Source organism: Lactuca saligna, chromosome 4 (assembly GCF_052625555.1).
Source record: "Lactuca saligna cultivar CGN05327 chromosome 4, ASM5262555v1, whole genome shotgun sequence".
Taxonomy (NCBI): Eukaryota; Viridiplantae; Streptophyta; class Magnoliopsida; order Asterales; family Asteraceae; genus Lactuca; species Lactuca saligna.
The window spans coordinates 29,699,385-29,718,352 of NC_136420.1; the positions used below are offsets into that span (position 1 = coordinate 29,699,385).

Below are 18,968 nucleotides of genomic sequence, written 5' to 3' on the forward strand. Positions count from 1 at the left end.
TATTAAAAATAAAAATTTAATATCAATATTTAAACTTTAAATTTAAAATCAATATTTAATATCAATATCAATTTTAGAGCTCTCATTAATTATAACATTTATTACATTATAAATATATCAATTTTTTTTCAAAGAAACATTTATTTATCTCAATATTATAACCAAAATAAGTTATGATATGTGAACAAATCAGAAAATTACATGTAAAAATAAATAAATTTTAAAAATCTATTAAAATATTATGTGTCCAAATCAATAAGAACATGACATGTGCTAGAAGGTTTTATTTATTAATATAGATTGTTTCGTGATTTTATTTTATTCTTGATTGTGGCCTTCTTTATCTTTATTTTTTTTTAGGGTAATTGATCAGCTATTTGCGTATTCTCCTCAATTATGTCCTCAATTTTCCTCTTGTTTAATTATTTACACTTTGAGGAATGATTAACATATATTGTCAGTTTTCATTGACCATAATAGAATGAAAAAGTAACAAAGATGGCTCGTTTGTCAAAACAAAACAAATCATTCTGTTACATTCCTTGATGCCTATAATTATGCGCATATTATTAACACAAGTGCCAAAAAAAAAAAAGTCAAATTAACCAAACTAAATTTATCATCATATAAATTTATCCCTCATGCGCGATATAAGCTTGAACGTTTCCTCAGCTTCAACTTGTTGGTGCATATCAGATCCAGTAGCTCGATCTGGGTGAAAGCTAAGTAATGCTCGTTTATAAGCAGCACGAATCTAAACAATTAAAAAAAATTAAAAAATCATAAACCATAGATATTTTATGTTCAATTTCTCTATTGTTTTTTCCTTAGCGTGATTGTGTATCATAAATAATTAAATATGATAAACCAAAAAGAATGGAACTCACTTGAGTTGATGAGTCATCAACAAAGATTCCTAAACCACGCAACAATGAAGGCATATCATGACATGTCATTTCCAGGTTTTTAAGGTCATTTTGCACTTTTGTACGATATATTTCTTTCATGTTCATGTTTTCCTTTTCCTGAAACAACAGGAAACAAAATAATGTAAAACAAACAATGTTGACAAAATGACAAATGGGAAAGACATAAGAAATTAACACAAGAATTATGCAAAACCTGTTCTTGAGTTTCCCTGATTTCTTTCACACGTTGTATTTGTCTTCTCTCTATGTCTAATAAACGTGACTTTTCAGCTTCTTTTCTTTTCAGCAGACGTTGCAACTGCTTAGCTTCTTCTGCCTGTAGAAGGTAATATGAATTTTCCATCAAGAACTTAATTTCAAATAAAGTTTGAATTAATTTCTTATGTTTACCTTATGTTTTTCTTCATGATTACTAGTAGGTGTCTCTTTAGACTTTTCATCTATGTGCACAAAACCACAATGACCTTTTTTAGAATCAGATTCACTTTGAACGTTGGTTTTTTTCTTCAATGATGCTCTTTCCCATAGCTTTTGTAGCATCCCCTTTGAATCTACCATGAGCTCACATTCAGATGCATTATGATGAGTAGATGGATCATTCTTTGATTGCTTTCTAACACCATGACAATTGTTGGAATCTTTCCCAGGGTATGTCCTTTTGCATTTTGAGAACTTCATTGGAGAATGCTTACCATCATCATCATCATCATCATCAATGTATATGTATGACTTTGGAGTAAAATTCTTGTTGTTTTTTAATCTTTTTGAAGCACGTGATTTCTTTGCAAGACTTTCTGGTTTGGGAATATCGACATTACTGAAACAATCATTTTCCTCATCTAACATGACAATGTTTTCAGCTTCCACATTTTTCTTCCCCCTTCTTAAGTTCCCCATCACATAAAATTGTCTAGGCTAAGATTTTCTTAAATACTTTTCATTCGTCACTGCAAATTGGGGAATTATAATTGGTGAGAATATGAGCCATAAATCATAACAATAATATCAGATTCAAGATTGAAAGAGGTGGATTTATCACTTAAATACCACTAAGAAACCGAATATCGGAATATGACAAGAGACATTTTAGCCGATATGCATGAAAGACTCGTTCTATAAATGATGAAGAGCCCAAAAGTATCTGAAACAAACTCGTGATGTATTATTTTGTTGTATAATGCACACCATAAAAGTTGTTAACCACTAAACAGTGTTATATCATTTAGGTCATCCAAAACCCTAGATTACAAACACGAATTTATACACAAACCCGCATCATAAAAACCAAATTTGATCAATAATCTTAACGTAAATAACAAGTATAAGTAAAACTGAACTACTATTGAAAGATACCTAGCGCCAAAGTCGTTTTTTGGAATGCAGACATCCATCGCACAATGAAAATGATTACAACAAATTGATAGAGGGGAAAGAGTGAATATGAGATACGATTGAAGGGCTTACAAGTTTTGTGAGATAATGAGCAAGATAAATGGAGGCGATGGCAAAATGGAAAATGCTTTCGTCTGTATCCGATTCTTTCTCTGTTTTGAACTTAAATTGAATATTTTTGAAACGTCGATATGGACTCATGGGGGAGCGAGAGAGCGGGTTTTTTTGGGATCGAAAATTGTAATACAATTTACAAATTTAGTCCTTGGATTATTCTAGAATCTGCGGTTAACGTTTGTTTTTGTACAATGTGTATCCAAAATAATTATATTTAACTATTTAGTCCTTGAGATCGAAGTGTTACGTGATGATATTCTTTCAAAGGAATTTATCTTCTCTGATGAATTTTCATTTTCTCTAAAGTTGAAATTGATAAACTCATCTCTATAAACAAATTATCAAAGCGCACCGCTAAATAATTATATCATTCTTGAAAACTAACAAATGAAAGATATATATTGGGTAGGGTTTTGTATTATTATCAAAGAGAAGTACAAACACAATGAAAAATGAAGACATAATATATAAACTAACTAATTATGATTACTTAGCTAAAAGGGCCGATCATAAAACCTAATACAAGACAAAGCTCAAAGTTTTATTAGGCTAACATCCCCCTCAAACTCATAATGCAACAATAATAAGCATTGAGAGTTTGTCAGACAGAAAATATAATTGAGGAGCAGTCAACGGCTTCTCAAGAATATCAACAATCTGCAAAGAAGAAGGAACATATGGAAGGGAGATAGTGCCCTTCTAGAGATGATGTCGTGTGAAATGACAATCAATCTCAATGTGCTTTGTGCGTTCATGAAACACTGAATTCTTGGCAATTATTATCACACTCTCGTTGTCACAATACAAAGTGGTAGGCTGAGAGATGTGGACGCCAATATCTGCAACAAGCCATCTCAACCAAACAATCTCACAAGTAGCAATAGTCATGGCTCGATACTCATATTTTGTAGAAGATCGAGAGACAACATCTTGTTTCTTGCTTTTCCATGATATCAATGAATCTCCAAGAAAAACACAATACCCAGTAGTGGACTTTGTTGGGTTTTAAGCGTTCTAACACTCTTATGGTGTACATGCAACCCTATGTGCTTTGGATCTATGTTTTCTCTATTATACAGTCATACATTCAGAATTCCAAAGCATCATCCTAGCTAGCATATTATGAAGCAACTATACTAAAAAAAAGTTTAGTTAGATGACATACCTTTTGATGGAACTTGAAGTCTTGAACCTTTAAGAGCTTAGTTCCCCAAGTGTTGCACCTCAAATGGTTCACACAACACCACCAACAATTGGAATAACTTAAGAGAAGGTTATTTGGTTCACCCTTTATGAAATTCGGCTGCCCTTTTTTATGTATTCACTAGTCACCATTTCATGAACCATGGGGTCCTTTATATAGTGTGGCTCATTAGGGTTACACCATGTAAACCCATGACTTTCCATTTCCTTCATGATCCATAGGTTTTAACCTTCATGGAGTATCCATGGGTTAAGCCCAACATGAAGGACAATGGATCACAAGCCCACATATATAAGAATGAATGATTTACATAATCAATCCCCATATATTTAACTAGTCACTTTTGATCACAGAATTAATTCCAAATTAATTCTTGATCAATACTAATTAAATAATACGATTTCATATTAATATATTAGAACTTATAATATATTAATATAAATCAAAAATAATCTTTTCTCATTTGGCTATCCAATTGTTCTGATGCCATGTAACCCAAATGGACCATGCTACTCTCAGGTCGAATACATACCAATAATAGTTATGGGCTTAGACATCTAATCCAACAGTATCCCACTTGGATAAGTCTAAAAATATTATTTTGTATGACTCCAAGATCCCGACTAGAAATCGTAACTCTTAAAGTCGTTGTCGAACTCTTACCCAGTTAATGACGTGTCCATTAGATAAGGTGTAACGCCCGTAGATCCGGACTAGTCAATTTAGAGGCAATATGGGTCGAAAATGACTTTTTGGCAAAAGATTATTTAGAATAAATAATTTTAACCAAGTTATATTATATGTCACAAGGTTTCCGCACATATAAAGAACGCCGAAATCCGAGTTATAACGAAGAAGTTATGACCCGTCGAAGTTTCGTGACAGAACCGGCACGATACCGGGAAGCGTAAATAGTGAATTTACGATAGAGCGAGATTTAGCCTTAGTGCTCTAAACGAAAGTCGTAGAATATGTTAAACTAAGAACATCGATAAAAAGAACGCCCAAATCTGACTTCGTATAAGGAAGTTATGATTTTTCTAAGATTTAGCATAGCAGTGCACAGCCCGAAATCTGAATTTTAAATCGGTCGATTTTTAGCTGACGGGATCTAAATGAATGTTGTAGTACTCGTAAATACCAACGCGTAGATATAAAGAACGTCGATAATAGAGCTCGTATGCGAAAGATATAGACGAAGCTTAGTCCCTACTTTTCGAGCGCGGCGAAATCGATACAGTTTTGTAAATCCGAGATAGAATGAGAATTAGCCAACGAGGTCTAAATGAGAGTTGAAGATCTCATTAATAGGAACTCAACGGTAAAAATACAGACAAAAATGGGGCTCGTATGCGAAAGTTATGGACGAAGCTTAGTCCCTACTTTTCGAGCGCGGCGAATTCGATACAGTTTTGTAAATCCGAGATAGAATGAGAATTAGCCAACGAGGTCTAAATGAAAGTTGAAGATCTCATTAATAGGAACTCAACGGTAAAAAGACAGACAAAAACGGAGCTCGTATGCAAAAGTTACGGACGAAGCTTGGTGACTACTTTACTATACACTTCCTATAAATACAAGGGTGAACTCCTCATATTTTCTTCACACCATAAGCCTCTCTTTCTCTCTCTAACTTCTCTCTAGCCTCCCTAAACCCCTCCCAAGTCTACGGAACCTCCCTAGCACGAGAAGAAAGCCCCAGAGTGCCCGACGGCTCCGAGAAGAAAAGCTTTCGGCTTGGAAACGCTGCTCCAGCGAAGCCCGGTTTTTAATAAAAACTCGCTGTAAGTGAGCTACGCCTATACTATATTTAATATAGATTTTATTTAATTATAGTAACATTATTAGGACCTTAAAATAATTATTTGGGCTATTATTATGAGTTATATTGAGTGTTATTTAACGCTTATATAATAGTAATAATAGCTAAACTATTAATTAGTCGTGGTTAACGTTAAAAACTAAACCCTAGTGGTATTGATACTAGGTTTTGTCGAGGAAAATTGTTTTGAGATAACGAAGTGCTATCTGAGTTCGGAATCACCACCTAATCAGGTGAGTGCATAGTCCCTTTCATCTTACACATAGATATGAAGTATTTAATATAAACTACGTGCTATGTGTGCATATTATCTGAATACTTGCTGTCTATGTTGGATGAACGTTTTATACATGTTTTAAAGTATTTAAACTGTATACGTATTTTATATATACGAATATGTGCGGTATGATGATGGGTAGATAGATGATGAGAGATAGAAGATGACGTGAGTATACATTGGCAGCTATAGACTTAGTGCCTATGGGACAAACACCGGTAGCTATGGACTTAGTACATGTCAGACATTGGTAGCTATGGATTTAGTACCTATTAGAAATTGGTAGCTATGGACTTAGTACCTATTAGTTAGACGCTGGTAGCTATGGATTTAGTACCTGTAGGAATTGGTAGCTATGGACTTAGTACCTGTTGAACGCTGGTAGCTATGGATTTAGTACCTGATGAGTAGGATATAGCAGTTATGGAATTAGTGCTTTACGAACTAACATCGGCAGCTATGGATTTAGTGCCAGTCCTATAACCCTGAAAGTAAGGGACTTCGGAATAAACAAATGCATGATAGACGACTCTTAGGTTAAATCTTTAAGAGTAAAGAAGATAACGGGGATGGGTAATAGGGTTAATTGTTTGATGATTAAACATAACAATTATATTATTGTGGGTTGAAAACCCTATGTACTCACTAGGTTTCCCAACCTGACCCACTCAGTTTATGTATATCACAGGTGTTGATATGAAGTCACTTTACACTGAGAGATTTAAAGAGATGTAGATCACTAGTGTAAATAAATGTAAGTTCTGTTTATGCTTATGTTTCTGTATTAACGATGACATCCCAAACGTGTTAAGATGAATAAAAATACGTTTCTTCGAAAATGTTTTAATAACGTATTTATCGTGTTTTTCTGGGAACAAATTCCGCAACCTTTTTATAAAATGAAGTACTCTGATTTTTATAAAGCATAAACAAAATCGGTCTTTTCTGGCCGTGATTTTGGGGATGTCACAGTTGGTATCAGAGCATTAGTTTAAGCGAACTAGGAATATGGATTTATTTCTAGACTTAAACTTAGAATGCTAAGCGATGATTGTGAGGTGTGAGCACTAGCTTATTTTAGGAATGATGCCTAAATTGCTTTTATGTGCTAAATGCTTTGTGCATGATATGTTGTTAATTGTTCGGATCTATGGTCTGTTGCCGACCGGATCTGGAAACCTTATGTGTTTAGGATTCTAAACGTACGACTACGGTATTAGAACTAGCATGTAAACGTTTCGGAGCGATAAGGATGATTTAAACGTCAAGTAAAGGTCTAAATTCACCTTATTCAGTGTATAGATCGAGATGGTAAGGACCCGTAGCGGAAACCTAAACGCAAATAGGAACAGGAACCAACCCCCAGTGGTTCAGCAAATACCTGTTGTTGAAGAAGTTGCGCCTGAGCCAGTCACCATGGCTGGAGTTCAAGCCATGATTCGGGCTATGTTAGCTGAACAAAGGGAAGAAATGAGACAGATGTTGAATAGGGATGAACCTACCGTACATGTTGAACCGACGGAGCCAGTTCCCGAGCAATCTGAGGAAGGGAAATACAGCCGCCAAGTGAGTCGAGTAGGGACTCAAGGTGAGCAAAGGGATGGCCCAGAAGGGAGAAACAACAAGGATGGGCGGATGTACAAGAATTTATTGGGTGCGAAACCACCAAGCCTCTCAGGAAGCCCGAAGCCGGTTGAGATTATGGATTGGATCTCTGAGATGGAGATGGTGTTTGAGAGCTGCACCTGTAACGAGAAACAGAAGACTGTCTTCGCAGTAAGACAACTGAAAACTGGAGTCTTGAGCTGGTGGAAGCTATTGGCAGATACGATGCCACGAGGAGAAGCCTTAAGAATGTCGTGGGAAGAGTTTTTGGAACAGTTGAAAATGCAATACTGCTCGGAGATAGATCTGATAGACCTAAACAACGAGTTTCAGAACCTGAAGAAAGGGAAGATGAGTGTTGATGAGTATGCCACCGCATTTACCGAGAGGATGAAGCTATTTCCCTACTTGGTGCCTACTAAACTCTCCAAGATTGATAGGTTTGCTAACGGACTGCCCACTGACTTTGGTCCAATGGTCAAAATGGCAACTACCTTGAAAGCAGCTGTTAGGGCAGCTAAGAACGTAGAGGCCCAGATAAGAGAAAAGGGTCTAGAAAAAGATAAGGCAGGAGAGAAGCGAAAGTTTGAGGGATCTTCGAGGTCGAACAAGGAAAGCAAATTCTCAAAACTTGGAGGAGCAGATGGAGGTGAAACAAGATGGTGTGATAAATGCAAGAAGAAGCATGGTGGGAAGCGCAACGAAGAAGTGACTTGTTACAAGTGTGGGAGGACGGGTCACTATTCCAAAAACTGCACACATAATGACAAAGTATGCTACGGATGTGGAGGCAAGGGGCACATGTCCAGAGACTGCCCAAGGAAAAATAAAGCAGCAAGACCAGAAACGCCACCAAGGCCAAGGGCATTTCACATGATCCTCGACGAAGCAGAGAACCATGCGAGGAATCAAGAATGAGGACTTCTTACCCGAAGATCGGATTATGCAGTAGCCATATTTTCGTATGATGTAGCCTAGTAGAGGCATAGTCTAGGGTGAACTTGAACACCTATGTAATAGTTTCGAGAAATAATAAAATCTTCGTTTTGTTATCTGGTGTGTGAAATTGTTGTGTGATTTGTTGCATGGTGACTTGGGAAACTGCGAGACAATACTTGGGATGAGTATGAGTAGGTGTGAATGGTAGTAGAGGCCTATACTACCGGAAGCACAGGACTCACACTTGGATCAGGGAAAGTCACAAGGTTACCAAGAAGCCAGTAATTGATTTCGTTTTATTCAAGTATGTCGTTACCATTGTTTCGGTAATGACTAAGAAGATTGTTGTTATCCCGACCCTAGTGGTCATATCACATTGAGTCCGACTACGATGAGTAGGTTATGTGGTTCAGAGAACCAAGTTGGATGTAGCGTCCGACTTAAACCAAACGATTAAAATCAAAGCGATCAATAGAAGTATCGCGCTCGTTGGTAGCTAGAAATGCTACATGTTAAAGTATGATTATATCACATTAGAACATGAAGGAAGGCTTAGTCTGTTTTAGAATTTAAGAGACCTGAGTCTAAATGTGCATCACATGATGATAGGCCATAATTTGGAGTCTAATCTGAGGTAGAGAGCAGGTGCACGATCAAGTATTGCTTACAATCAATAAGTCTAAGAGATAGACTTGAAGGAATAAAGAAGTTATAATTATTACCTAGGATGAAGAGATGATGTATGGATTCATTATACGATCCTTGTTTCGTTGATGATTCCGGGACGTAATCATTCTAAGGGGAAGATAATTGTAACGCCCGTAGATCCGGGCTAGTCAATTTAGAGGCAATATGGGTCGAAAACGACTTTTTGGCAAAAGATTATTTAGAATAAATAATTTTAACCAAGTTATATTATATGTCACAAGGTTTCCGCACATATAAAGAATGCCGAAATCCGAGTTATAACGAAGAAGTTATGACCCGTCGAAGTTTCGCGACAGAACCGGCACGATACCGGGAAGCGTAAATAGTGAATTTACGATAGAGCGAGATTTAGCCTTAGCGCTCTAAACGAAAGTCGTAGAATATGTTAAACTAAGAACATCGATAAAAAGAACGCCCAAATCTGACTTCGTATAAGGAAGTTATGATTTTTCTAAGATTTAGCATAGCAGTGCACAGCCCGAAATCTGAATTTTAGAGCGGTCGATTTTTAGCTGACAGGATCTAAATGAATGTTGTAGTACTCGTAAATACCAACGCGTAGATATAAAGAATGACGATAATAGAGCTCGTATGCGAAAGATATGGACGAAGCTTAGTCCCTACTTTTCGAGCGCGGCGAAATCGATACAGTTTTGTAAATCCGGGATAGAATGAGAATTAGCCAACGAGGTTTAAATGAGAGTTGAAGATCTCATTAATAGGAACTCAACGGTAAAAAGACAGACAAAAATGGGGCTCGTATGCGAAAGTTATGGACGAAGCTTAGTCCATACTTTTCGAGCGCGGCGAATTCGATACAGTTTTGTAAATCCGAGATAGAATGAGAATTAGCCAACGAGATCTAAATGAAAGTTGAAGATCTCATTAATAGGAACTCAACGGTAAAAAGACAGACAAAAACGGAGCTCGTATGCAAAAGTTACGGACGAAGCTTGGTGACTACTTTACTATACACTTCCTATAAATACAAGGGTGAACTCCTCATATTTTCTTCACACCATAAGCCTCTCTTTCTCTCTCTAACTTCTCTCTAGCCTCCCTAAACCCCTCCCAAGTCTACGGAACCTCCCTAGCACAAGAAGAAAGCCCCAGAGCGCCCGACGGCTCCGAGAAGAAAAGCTTTCGGCTTGGAAACGCTGCTCCAGCGAAGCCCGGTTTTTAATAAAAACTCGCTGTAAGTGAGCTACGCCTATACTATATTTAATATAGATTTTATTTAATTATAGTAACATTATTAGGACCTTAAAATAATTATTTGGGCTATTATTATGAGTTATATTGAGTGTTATTTAACGCTTATATAATAGTAATAATAGCTAAACTATTAATTAGTCGTGATTAACGTTAAAAACTAAACCCTAGTGGTATTGATACTAGGTTTTGTCGAGGAAAATTGTTTTGAGATAACGAAGTGCTATCTGAGTTCGGAATCACCACCTAATCAGGTGAGTGCATAGTCCCTTTCATCTTACACATAGATATGAAGTATTTAATATAAACTACGTGCTATGTGTGCATATTATTTGAATACTTGCTGTCTATGTTGGATGAACGTTTTATACATGTTTTAAAGTATTTAAACTGTATACGTTTTTTATATATACGAATATGTGCGGTATGATGATGGGTAGATAGATGATGAGAGATAGAAGATGACGTGAGTATACATTGGCAGCTATAGACTTAGTGCCTATGGGACAAACACCGGTAGCTATGGACTTAGTACATGTCAGACATTGGTAGCTATGGATTTAGTACCTATTAGAAATTGGTAGCTATGGAATTAGTACCTATTAGTTAGACGCTGGTAGCTATGGATTTAGTACCTGTAGGAATTGGTAGCTATGGACTTAGTACCTGTTGAACGCTGGTAGCTATGGATTTAGTACCCGATGAGTAGGATATAGCAGCTATGGAATTAGTGCTTTACGAACTAACATCGGCAGCTATGGATTTAGTGCCAGTCCTATAACCCTGAAAGTAAGGGACTTCGGAATAAACAAATGCATGATAGACGACTCTTAGGTTAAATCTTTAAGAGTAAAGAAGATAACGGGGATGGGTAATAGGGTTAATTGTTTGATGATTAAACATAACAATTATATTATTGTGGGTTGAAAACCCTATGTACTCACTAGGTTTCCCAACCTGACCCACTCAGTTTATGTATATCACAGGTGTTGATATGAAGTCACTTTACACTGAGAGATTTAAAGAGATGTAGATCACTAGTATAAATAAATGTAAGTTCTGTTTATGCTTATGTTTCTGTATTAACGATAACATCCCAAACGTTTTAAGATGAATAAAAATACGTTTGTTCGAAAATGTTTTAATAACGTATTTATCGTGTTTTTCTGGGAACAAATTCCGCAACCTTTTTATAAAATGAAGTACTCTGATTTTTATAAAGCATAAACAAAATCGGTCTTTTCTGGCCGTGATTTTGGGGATGTCACATAAGGGATCATATATTCCTCCATTCTAGATATCATATGGACTGAGACATGGATTTTAATCATTCTCTTTGTCCATCTATTGTTTCACGATTTTCGATTTATGACGACTGACTAATTGAAGAAATCAAATCAGTCCAGGCCCGACCGAGCACTTACGTTTGTCATCACTAAATCATCGAAGGGCCCACAGATATCGCTTTTATCCCTCCAATGGTAAAAGGAATGGATAAACCTCAACCTAAATGTTCTCTTGTACATACTCATCAAATTACACACAATTATATGTTTTATAACAACCAAGTTACTAGTTGCGTTTACATATGTCAATGTGTAACCGACGTGCAACTACAACTCACACATCTTCGTTTGAAGAATATAAGATATTATCGTCTCATGATCACTCATGATAAAATCTATGAAGTTATTCAAATAAGCGTGGGTTTAGTCCAATACTCGAATCTCATTCCAGGAGCACTCATGAATGTTGGAACAACTTTTGCTATGTCTAAACACTTTAGACATCTACAAGCCCAATCCATGACAATCTTGATTCATACCTACTTCCAAAGTATGATTTACTGTGGAGAGTTTGAATAAGCTAGTTATTCGGGAAGTCAAAACATGCAAAGTGAAACACAAGAATAATCGAATCCAATATGGTCTCAAAACTTATGAATATAAATAAAACACCTTTTACTTAATCACCATATTGATTACACATTATTCATTGCATAATGTATCAAATAATCAACTTAATACTTATATCGAAACAATACTCATGTCATGCTCCAAGCATTCACACTATGTTTGTCTAAACAATAGATATGTCATACTGTAAGTATGCATACTATGTTTGTCTATGACCCTTACTTTGTGGAATAGATCAATTGAACATAATTCCAATGATCCTCATTTCACAATTTCAAATCCTTATCGTAAATGTAATTCCAAATTTCTACCATTTACCGAAATCTGTTATATTCTAAACTTATATGCATTGATCATCTTGTAATGTTATGCACAAAGTCACAAAGACTTGTCAATAGATATTACAAAGTATTCTAATGGAGATCAATTCCATGGAAACGCAGTCTCAAATTCAAAGTACATTCCTTTGAACATCCTTCTCTCGTTAAGTTTTCTAATCTTACACATATCTAATGAATAAGTTCCACCTATGAAACATTTCCATATTCCCATTCTGACTATCACTTCTGAATAAGAGTTGCCTCTTTTCAGAATATATCAATATGGTCCTTTCCAAAAATTTACACCATACTTCTAACTTTTCATGAGCAACCAATCTTTGGTAAACCTCAGATTATCCTTGCCAAGTGCTTAACCATTTTAGTCATATCCAATTCTAGACCTTTTTCCCCTCTTAATGCCCTAGGCATTTCGAAAATTTAGAAATGATAAATCTTATAGCACATATAATCGATCCTATACCCGAAGCATATGGGACACGATGATGTCTCACATAAAGACATGATCCTAGACCAGTCTGTTGCTACAATATTTTTTTATTTGCCATGTTTTCATAATTCGACTATGAAGAGGGATGTCGTAATCATAATCGATCTCAATACTCCAAGAATCTCTCTCAAATGCTCCTCATGTTGCTCTCTGGATCTCGAATACACCAAAATATCGTCGATGAACACGATCACTGATCGATCCAGCATAGGCTTGCACACCCGGTTCATGAGATCCATGAGCACCGCTGATGCATTGGTGAGTCTGAAAGGCATCACCATGAATTTGTAATGCCCATAACGATTTCTAAAGGCCGTATTCTGGATATCCTCCTCACGAACTCTCATCTGATGATATCCAAACCCCAAATCGATATTGGAAAACCAAGACACATCATACAATTGATCGAATAGATCATCAATCCTTGGAAGTGGATAACGGTTCTTTATCGTCGGCTTGTTTAAATCCCGGTAATCGATGCACATCCGATGAGAACCATAATTTTTCTTGAAAAAAAGGATCGGTGCTCCCCACGGCAAGCTACTCGGCTAGATAAGGCCCTTCCCCAACAACTCCTAGAGTTGTGAGGATAACTCTTGCATCTCAGGCGGCGCAAGGCGATAAGGTGCCTTCGCGATAGGCGCCGCTCCCGGAACCAAATCAATCCAGAACTCCACTTGCCTCTAGGGAGGCACACCCGGTAACTCCTCAGGAAAAACATTTGGAAACTCATTCACCATCAAAACCTCAATAGCAGAACTCAGTCTCTCAGCAGCAACTCGTGCAGCCATCACATACGCTATAAAACCCTGCAACCTTGTTGTAGACTCTTCCTCGCTTTGGCAGCTGAGCAGAATACTGACCCAGATTGGGTGCCCTCACCATACATTGTAAGAACTCCCCCCTATGGTCTCTTATGGTCACCATCTGACGCTCGCAGTCGATCACAACTCCAAATCGACTCAACCAATCCATGCCCACAATGACACATACATCACCCATCGCGATTGGGACCAGATCTGCCGAGAACTCAACTCCAAAAATTTCGAGTACACATCCCCGAATCACATCAGTTGCAAACACCGCATGCTCATCGGCTATGGAAACTCTTAGAGGTCGACCCAACACCTCTCTTTCGATACTGATGTGACGACTAAACGCTAGCGATACAAAAGACCCTCTCGCACCCGAGTCAAATAACACCAAAGCAGGTACAAAAATCACAAGAAAAGTACCTAAGAATATCACAATGCAAGCACAATATAAATCGAAACAGAATAAGTAAAAGAACACATACCAACCACAACATCAGGTGCTGTGCGGACCTACTCCGCTGTCAGCTGGAAGGCTCTCCCGCGAACCCTCGATACCTCGGCCTTCACTCGCCGGCTCTCTGTAGCTCGTGTAGCAACAAGGGCAGATCCATGTGCTGATCCCTATAGCAGCTGTGGGCACTCGACATTCTGATGGCTGGTCTGGTTACAATGGAAACAAACTGCAGACCCCTTAGGGAAATCCCTTGAGATATTCCCCTCCATACCATACTTGTAGAAAACACCAGTTCGACATACCCCCTCATGACTCTTGCTACACTTTCCACAAGTTCAACCCTTCTTGCCTCCAGATCTCGAATCAGCGGGCTTTGCCCTCTTATGGCGACAATCGGATCATGAGTCCCATCAAACTCTGGTGGCTTCGTGTTGTTGAACTCTCGGTACAACAACAAGTCACCCCCTGGGGCCTGGCAGCAGTGACATCTATGGTGGCTGCAGCAGCAACCACCTCGGTAACTACAACATAACGCTCATCAAACGTCTCGATCAAGGTGGTCTTGATAGACCCAAACATCTCCGGGATGCCCTCTTGAATAGTTGTGGCCACCTCCTTGAATCTCATCATCGCTAACTCCACTGCTCTCAAGGTTGTGGCACATACCCACCATGATGTATCTGAAACACAACACAAAAATAATCAAAGACTTGCTCGAGTATACTCACACTCGATCACTCTCCCTACTTGTTCCTTAGCATCCCGATGATTCTTACTTTGACTGCTCACCAACCCGGTGCTTCCAGTAGTACGAGCCCAATACTACCTTCTACACCGCATCTGTAATCACCCCAAGTCCTCCTCCTAGGATTCCAAATCGCAAGTACTCTATTTCTTGTCGAACACAAGCTACTCTCATAAACTTATTTCTGCTACATACTCGTACTCAAAGCAAATCACAGGTAGCAGTAACTCCTAGGCTAAGACATCACAAATCATGACACTCTAGTCCTAAAATATGAAGTACCTAGCATAATCTCTAGCATGCATAACATATCTCATAATATCTCATAATTATCTCATAACACTGAAAGTAAGGGTATTTTGGGAAAATCACCATTCGGGCGCTAGCTGATTGTACACACTGCTCTTTCTTGTTTTTCTTTGAGAAACTCTTACTCATTTTAGAAAATCGTTTCTCTTGAAATTTTTCTCAAATCCTCAGTTTGAGTCCAGACATACCCGAAGGTGCATCCGAATCCCTCAAACCAAGGCTCTGATACCAAGTTGTAACAACGTAATTTTTCAAACCAAAATTTCATTTTTAAAACACATAAAACTCATATATTATATTTCATAAAATTCATAAGTGTCTCAATATCAACATAAATCCACAACAAAAGTCAAATCCTAAAATCCTCGACATAATCTCGAACAAGTGTGTACAATCACGCCGGTGCCTTCCCGCGATCCTCGGAAGTACCTAAAACACATAACACATAACATGGTAAGCATAAAGCTTAGTGAGTTCCCCAAAATACCATGCAAGAATTATTAGCCACTCGAGGCTATAGCCTGGAAGACCCTTCGGTCAATGTGTCTCAGTGGGACCCTCCAGTCCCACAGCTTATCGGACCCTCTGGTCCAGTCTAAGTGAGGACCCTATGGCCTCATAGTTCGTTGGACCCTTCGGTCCGGTCTAAGTATCACATAATATAGCACACAGTTCATATCACACATAACATGCATAACTCAAGTAAACACATAAGATCCTCTAGTCCCACATAAATACCATACTAGGTACAATATAGTGAGAAGACTTACCTTGCAAGCTAGCTAGTAAAATCTCGTGCTCGAAATCCTCGATTTAGCCTCCGCCTATCACAAGGATAATATTTCCAATTAATACTCTCCTCACACTCGACTACACCATTCATTGATATCTCTTACACTATTAGCCCTAGAAATGGGTATAAGACCGTTTTACCCTTCCCCGACCTTCATTACTCATTTTGACCAAACCTTAAAGTCAATAGAAGTCAAACTCTAGTCAACAGTCCGAAATTGACAAGACTCGCCGGGTGCACCCGTGCAACTCGTCGAGTCCCGTCGATTCTCGACCATCTCATGAAGGTCCAACTCATCGAGTTAACCCCTAACTCACCGAGCTCTCGCATGATCCAGCTAATCGGGACAACCCTAATCTACTCGATGAGTCGGCTCATCAACTCGGCAAGTCCATTCAGACTCAAATTGCATTCAGATGATTTTAAGGCAGGATACTTTCCCAAACTCCAGATCCACACTCTCAAGGCTCATTTATCATGAAAAGTCATAGACTTTACGTCCATGCATGGCATTTTGGGCATGAAATGCGAAGAACATGATCTAAATGGGTTTTTCACTCATAAATTTCCCCAAGGCTAAACAAAGCGGAACCATTTGATGCTAGGGAACTCCTATGGTCCATATCTGGAGTTCAAGCCTCCCTATGAACCCCAAATCCTCAAAGTCCCAAAATATAAAGAAAAGAAGTCCTAATCTTCAAAATGAGAGATCTACTCAAACAAGAGAGAAAGGTTCGAACTTGATACCTCTAAGAGAAGCCCTTGGATGAATATTGATAGATCTAACTACCTTCTTTTTCTCCTTGCTTGAAAACCTTCTCCATTCCTTGAAAAGATACACCAAAATGCTCAAGTTTAGCTCTTTCTTTCTCTCTATAAGCTCAAGGATCATTTAGAGTCTCTCTCCAGGGAAAATGGCCGCAAGGGGAGGCTATAAGTGCCTTTAAATGGGCCACATGCCCAAGAAATAATGGTTTCCTACAGCAACGCTGACTAGGCGATTCGCCTCACAGACTTGTCGAGTCCATTCATTTATCCGTGTCACCTGTCGCGACTCTACTCGATGATTTGAGGCACCAACTTGTCGAGTCACTCCACAAATATCAAATTAAATGATAAGATAATATACCTAGGAATCTGAATGTTACATTTATAACCACAACAATCACAAATATCATAAGTTTTCAAAGAGCCTAACACACTACTGGAAACCAAAAACTGTAAATGAGACGGAGCCACGTGTCCCAACGAGAATGCCAAAGATAAAAAATAAACGACGAAGGGCTTAAATGAAAATACGATAAATCGACACTTAGATGCAACGACATCAACAACATGTAGTTGCTCCAAAAAAATAGAGCTCCCCAAGTCTACGACCTATCCCAATCACCCTATGAGATCGAATGTAATGTACATAGCAGGATGAATCTGAAAAGAAGACCCAACAACCAGATTTACACAAGTGACAGACCGATGAAATATTCAAAGAAAGTGTGAGAATATAATATACATATGTTAATGATATATAAGGAGTGAAAATAGAACCAACACCCTATAATGCTATGGGTGTAGCACTAGCAGACATAAAGAGACAAGTGTACGAGAAGATAATGAAGAAAAATATGAAAAATATGGTGACATGTGATGGGATGCATCGGAATCCAATATCTACAAGGATGAAGGAATACATGATGTGTTGGATGAAGACATGCCTAAATGAGACATGGAAGTTAACATGGCAGTTGGATTAGAAACAATGAACTGTCTGAACTGCTCAATAATTTGTGGATCCAAGGCTGATGGTGGTGTAAAATCTATTTCATTCTCAACTGAACATGCAACATCACCATACCGTGGTCGCCTAAAAGATGGAAACGAGGGACGTGACTATCCAGAAGACTTGTTCTGTTGGGAAACCTGAGACTGTACAGGTGATCTCGTTTACTATTTCTATTGGTTTCCCTTATTTGTCAGCAAAGGACAATTTGCCTTCTAATGGTTCTTCTTCTTACAGAAAGCACACTCATCAAATGCAACTTTAGGACAATCATGGTTTGAAGACTGAGGTCATTGTGGAACAACAAAGACATTAGGAGTGGCTGTCTTAAGACCTTTGTCAGGATGGGACTTCATATGAGTTTTTTCAACAATCAACTCATGAACAATTGAATCAACAGTGGGATGAGGTGTGCGATGCAATATTTACTCGCTAAAGCCTTCAAAATTTGAACGTACTATTATCAAGTACCGAACCAAACGTTTAACTTCCCCTATATCAATATAAGGCTAAAAATCCTTCAACACAACAGGTTCTTTAAGAGCCAATTGATCCCACAAATCCGACATAGTTGTATAAAATTCTTGAACACTAAGACTGTTAGTTGAAGGGCTAGAATATCAAACTCTAACTAATACTACTTTGCAAAGTTAGAATGAGTATACAGCATAGCCAAGTGATCCCAAACCTCCTTTGTTGTGTCATACTTCGCAAATTGAGTACCAATAGACTGGATAAAAGAATTATTAATCCAAGTAATGATCTTGGAGTTATCAGTCTCCCATGGATCCAGTAAGGTTGCATAATTATTCGCCTTCTCGTCTGTTGGATTCTTCTTGTCACATATAATAATTCCCCACATAGTCTTGTCTCACAAGAAATTTTTCATAACATAACTCCAATGGGCATAGTTTTTTCTATCAAGTTGAATACTAATGGGTTGAAGAGAATCATCTCGTGGGGCCATATTTCAATATCAATCAAACTGTAAATACAAGTAGCAGCAGAAACAATCAAGATCTCGAAATCAACAAAACCAACAGGCAAAATGAAACCCTTGAAACCGAAGAAATGAACAAATAAAGTCAAACTGAATACATAAACGATCAAGAAACCATACCCAAAA

General features: G+C 37.9%; 1 protein-coding gene across 4 annotated transcripts; it reads right to left on the reverse strand.

The window, feature by feature from the left end:
- Positions 1–482: 482 nt before the first annotated feature.
- Positions 483–2,530, reverse strand: LOC145041465 (uncharacterized). Of its 4 annotated transcripts, none has more exons than XM_078989544.1 (6): positions 2,394–2,530; positions 1,977–2,070; positions 1,320–1,876; positions 1,123–1,245; positions 888–1,025; positions 483–754 (listed from the first exon to the last, which is right to left on the reverse strand). In XM_078989544.1, exons 3-6 carry the CDS (start codon positions 1,824–1,826, stop codon positions 623–625), a joined length of 900 nt encoding a protein of 299 aa, XP_078845670.1. In that variant the 5' UTR covers positions 1,827–1,876; positions 1,977–2,070; positions 2,394–2,530; the 3' UTR covers positions 483–622. The 4 variants fall into 4 exon arrangements, with proteins under 4 accessions (XP_078845670.1, XP_078845667.1, XP_078845671.1 ...); XM_078989541.1 differs by having other exon boundaries at positions 2,283–2,518; XM_078989545.1 differs by lacking the exon at positions 1,977–2,070 and having other exon boundaries at positions 2,394–2,527.
- Positions 2,531–18,968: the final 16,438 nt, after the last annotated feature.